Genomic DNA, 5,293 nt, shown 5'->3' on the forward strand with positions numbered 1-5,293 from the left:
GTTTCTAGTCCATAGGTTTTCAAATGTTACACATTTAGTCCTTAAGTTTTGAGTTTTGTTTTAATTTAGTTCTTAAGTTTCAAAATGTTATAATTTTACCCTTGAGATTTGAGTTTTGTTTCAATTTGGTTACCAAGATTCAAGATTTTATATTTTTAACTCCAATTTTTCATTAAATAGTCACTTTCAATCATTGTTGTTAATTTTTATTAATTAATTTAAAATACTTATGAAGAAAATTTTAAATTTAATTTTAAAAGTGATAAAAATAGTAAAACTTAATTAATTATAATTCTTTTAATTGTTTTTAATTTGTTAATATAAATTAACAATAAAGACAAAAAATAAGTATTTAGTAAATTACTGAAGTTAAAAGTATAAATTTTAAAACATAGGGACCAAATTGAAGTAAAATTCAAATGTCGAGGATAAAATTGTAACATTTTGAAACGTAGGAACTAAATTGAAACTAAATTCAAAACTTAAGGACTAAATGTATAACATTTTGAAACCAATAGACTAAATAGAAACTAGACAAAAAATCTAAAGACCAAAAAGATATTTTTCTCTAAAAATAAGTCATTCTGAAAAAATTTAGAATGTCTAACAACTACTCAAAATAGTTTTATCAAAGTGTATTTTTAACAATTTTTATAAAAATGTTTAAATAAAAATAAGTTTCTTTTAAAAAAATTCTCAAACCAATCAAAATAAATTGTTAAACTTTTTGAGTCCATTGGTGATTTAAAAGATCCCGAGCATTAGGATATTTTTTAGACTTTTTTTTAGAATAGGTAATATCTTCTAGACTTAATAGGCAAGCAAATCGTTAAATATAGGCTGAAGTTGTAAAGAAAAAAAAAAAAAAATCATTCCATAAGTGGCCAAATCAGATTCCTTTGCGAATCTTTGAAAATTGACCCATCTGGATAGATTGCAATTGTAATCCAATATCAATTTTGCAATTTTATGCCTCCATCTAACATGCTCAATTGAATTTTCTTCAAATTAACTAAAATTCACTGAGTTAAAATCAAGATATGCAAAAGCTAATCAATAACTTAGCCTTATGAGCCTAATGAGTTTAGAAAATGAGACTTATCAACCTTTGAAATTTGTGCAATTTTAATAGGTCCACAATTTTAATTTTGTGTCGAATAAGTTTTCAAAATTTAAAAAGAATAAAATAAATCCAAGAAGTTTCAAATTTTTATCTAATAGATTTTTAATATATTCAATATTTTGTAAAACTAATCAATAAATTTGACATTGAATTAAAAATTATATTTAATAAGACATCGAACCTTCAATATTATGTAAAATAGGTTCATACATTTTAAAAAGTATTGAATAGGTCAAGAATTAATTAAAAAAAATAAAAATTCAAGACCTCATTAGATACAAAATTGGAGCAATTGTAAATATAACATTCAGGCTCAAAGTATTAACAAATATATTATAATGCAAAAAATTTGTAAAAATAGCAAAATTTAGATCTAGCTCTCAAAGTCTATCAGTGATGGACCATATCGCTAATAGAAGTTTATGAGTGGTAGATTCTATCATTAACAGGAGTCTATCAATGATAGAGCCTATCATCGACAAATTGTGCTATATTTGTAATTATTTGAAAATGTTGTTTCACTTAATTATTAATCCTAAAAGTGCTATCCGTTGCAATTATCCTACACAATTAAAAGGTCCCAGAGCTATTAAAACATAGTTAAAGTTCAAAGACATACTGACATAAAAAAAAAAAAAGAGAGAAAAGGAAAAAGGTTGAAGACTAAGGGTTTGTTTCTAGCCAATTCGAAAATAGAAATTTGCAAATAGGGGATTTAATGAAAATATTTCATGTTTTCAAATATGAGTTTGGTAGCAAATTTAGAAAATGGATTCGAATCTAAATAATTATTTAAAATGTATTTGATATTATATATTTATAAATCATAAAATTAATTGTAGTTGCTCAATGCCTACTAATATTTAGTTGACAATAAACTATTTTTATTTATTTATGAATATTGATTTATGTTAAAAAAAATTATATAATTATTATTATTATATAAATACAATACATAATACATATTATATTTTTAAAAAAAATAAATTAAGTTTATAATCTAACATATTATTTTATCTTCATTTAATATAATTCTCCATTTTAAAATTTAAAATTCAAAACATGGACACAATGAAAAAAATAAAAATATTATTTTCAAAATTTAGAGGAGAATTAAAAAACATGTATTAGAAACAAAATTCAAAGCACATGTTTATGTTTGCTGAAATCAATAAATCTGAAAACAGAAAATAGAATCAGAATTATGCAGCAAACATAGCCTAAATTTGTGAGTTTTAAGTCATTTTAGTTTTGCAACAAACCCTAAAAATGTGTGGAAGCATTTGCATGGCGATGATGGTGGGCATGGGCCTGATGGAAGACCAAAGGAAATGAGAACCCAAAGCAGAAGAAAGGTCCATTACACAATTGGCAGAGTCCAAATTTGAAAAAGGGGAATAATGGAATTTGGAGGAGAAGAAGAAGAAGGGCAGGGGTGGGGGAAGTAGTAAGAGAAGGTCCACGCAGGGCAACAAACGCCCTCAACCTGAACCACTGCGAATTGATCGCTCATGCTCTCTCTCAATTCCATTTCTCAATTCCTTGTTCGATTCGTTTGTCGCTGTGTTAAATCCTCCATTCTCCATCCTCGCCCTTCCTCCCTTGAGGCAAAGAAAAGAAAGTCTCGGGGTTCAGCCATGATTACTCGATCGAATCTGGTTGAGCAGTTGAGAGAATACCAGATTCGATCCAAGCACGAGTGGGCTTCCGTCTCCTTCTTCTCTTCTACCTCTAATATTACGTCCTCCAGGTATCTTTCTTCTTCTTTCTTATATTGATTCTTCAGATTTTCATTTTAGGGCGTTCCTTGTCTTTTCTTTTCAATTGGGTCGGTTGTGGTCGATGCCTTTATGTTCTTTATATGCTCAATTACTGGATTCGGATCATTGTACATGTTCTTAGATTATATCCCCAATTTCTGTGAATCTATTCTGTTTGTTTTAGGTCATTAAACTTTGAAATCTGTTGAGATCGTTTTCTAAATGTTGATTTCTTTGGTACTTGGAATGGAATTCTCATAAACAAATGTCTGGATGCATCATGTCATCCTCTGGGTTTCAAGATTTTTGCTTTGCCGTTCAACTGAAGTTCTTTTATGCAAGTCATTGCGTTTTTCTTGAGCATGATCGTGATTCCCTTTAGCTGTAGCTTGGGAAATTTTTTGTGCTTTCCAGCTTAGCGTCAAATCCTTTTCTTATGTTATGTAACTGGATATTGAAAGATGCTTATGATGGTGGAAATAATTAAGATTATGAGTTTCAGTTGATAGAGTTCTGTATTTTTATCATACCTCGATTGCTAATTGCACTGCACTAAGGAAAATATTCTGGAAATTGCACCTAAGTTTATCAGATTCTTCAATCAGGACTTATGTTCTTCAAAAGAAAAAGAATGCCACATGTATTTATGTTTTATCTTTCCAATTTTGTATCTCTTGTGAGTGAAGTTCTAATGTCAAATAACACGATCTTGAGAATACGTTTTCTTGTTTGTAATCGTTAGTTTATCTAGTGTAAATTGGGAAAAGAACACTTGTATTTTCTTAGCACGACGTTAGATTAGATCGATGTCATTTGTTTGTTTTAGAGGTTCAAAAGAATGTCATGTCAGTGCATAAAATTGGAAGTTGGAAGTGCAAGAGTATGTATGATGGGTGCTTGGAACTTAATTTGCATTCTTTCTGCTTTGATCTAGTTCATTATTGATTGAGAATTTTCACTTATGCCAATCGATACATCTTTTCATTTTACGAACAATATATCCAAATAGATATTAGCACACTTGACTTTCTGCTACTGTTCGTAACACATTATTTTGATGGAAACAACTGCATTCATTTGGAAGAAAATGGAAGAATACGAGGGCATATAAGAAAAAGGAAATAAGGAAGCCCACAAAAACCCACTAAAGAAAGGGGACCAACTAAGTAAAATGTTGCCTAAAGAGTTATTACAAAAGATCTTTGAAGTTGAATCCCAAAGAGAAACATGAAACGTTACTGAGAACCAATCCCCACCAGGGTCCCTCTCCACACCCCTAAGAACTTTGTTATTTCTCTCACCCCAAAGATCCCATAACAAAGCATATCCCACCAGTCCATAAAAAACGGCCTTTCTCACTAAACGACGGATGGAGGAGGGAATGTCTGTAACACATTCTTTATCGTACAGTTTATTCTGTTAGCAAGAATATGAATTAGATTCTGACTCTGGTTTATGTATGAATTATCTGTTTGTGAAGGTATTCAATATGATATCACTTCTGATGTGGATTTTGATTCTGTTGGTTTTGGATGCAGGGTGGATGTAGTGATTTTTGTAATATGGGAACTCATAATTCTATCCTTCTTGGTGTTTTCGGCAGTTTCTTTATACTTTCGGCATATGCAGTTGGCTTTTATTTTAGTATGCATCACGATGTTGTTGCTTCTTTGCATGAAAGTTACAAAGCAAGTGAGATTGGCTAGGAAGAAGAAAAGAAGGATGCTACTTCCATTGTCCATGTGAAAACCTGATAGTAGAATGAGAGATATACTAAACTTTTCTTATGTTATAAATTCCCCGAATTATATTCACAAAAATTAGATTTGGTCCTTTCTCCTCCCCCATTACTCTCTGTTATATCGTGTTCTGTAATCACCAGGAAAGCAGGCTTATCCCAAAAAGAAAGAAAATAAGGAAAAAAAAAGAAAAGGAATGAGAATGTGAGTAGTTTTAGAAATTTGTGAATGCTTTTCTATCCTAGAGTTTGGATCATCTTCATGATTTACCAGTTATTTTACCCATTTTCACGTAGCTGTGATTTAAATCTAACATGTTATAAGGAGGAGAAAACGATATCTTTGGCATGTTGGGAAGTGATTTTGAAATGGGTAAAATTATTTTTGTCATTTTCAAAACTTCTGTAAAAACTGTCTTTAATTATTCAAATCCAAAAAATAAAATTTTGTTGAATGAAAATTTATGTTTAATGTGGTAAAGCCAAACAGAGTGGTTTAAAAAATAATGGATAATTTTCATCATTTTAAAATCACTTCGTATAGTTAGATGAGAGCGAGATATAACAAGGACAATAAATGATTTTTACTTTTATAGTCATGGTTTCTAACATAGCAACAAGTACTAAGTTTAAGAATAATGTTCTTTTGAAAAGAACGATATAGGGTATTTG

The 5,293-nt window shown here is 29.7% G+C and overlaps 1 protein-coding gene across 1 annotated transcript; it reads left to right on the forward strand.

Moving 5' to 3' along the window:
* The first annotated feature begins 2,490 nt into the window (after positions 1-2,490).
* LOC120075129 lies at positions 2,491-4,845 on the forward strand. Its single transcript, XM_039028304.1, has 2 exons — positions 2,491-2,873; positions 4,422-4,845. Exons 1-2 carry the CDS (start codon positions 2,635-2,637, stop codon positions 4,627-4,629), a joined length of 447 nt encoding a protein of 148 aa, XP_038884232.1. The 5' UTR covers positions 2,491-2,634; the 3' UTR covers positions 4,630-4,845.
* The last annotated feature ends 448 nt before the right edge of the window (positions 4,846-5,293 follow it).

The sequence above is a fragment of the Benincasa hispida genome, chromosome 4 (genome assembly GCF_009727055.1).
Source record: "Benincasa hispida cultivar B227 chromosome 4, ASM972705v1, whole genome shotgun sequence".
Lineage (NCBI taxonomy): Eukaryota > Viridiplantae > Streptophyta > Magnoliopsida > Cucurbitales > Cucurbitaceae > Benincasa > Benincasa hispida.

Bases quoted from the DNA above. Each gene is read 5' to 3' on its own strand.
- LOC120075129 (XM_039028304.1), top strand. From the start codon at position 2,635: ATGCTCTCTCTCAATTCCATTTCTCAATTCCTTGTTCGATTCGTTTGT. The intron at 2,874-4,421 runs GTATCTTTCTTC...TTTTGGATGCAG, and splicing joins TCTAATATTACGTCCTCCAG to GGTGGATGTAGTGATTTTTG.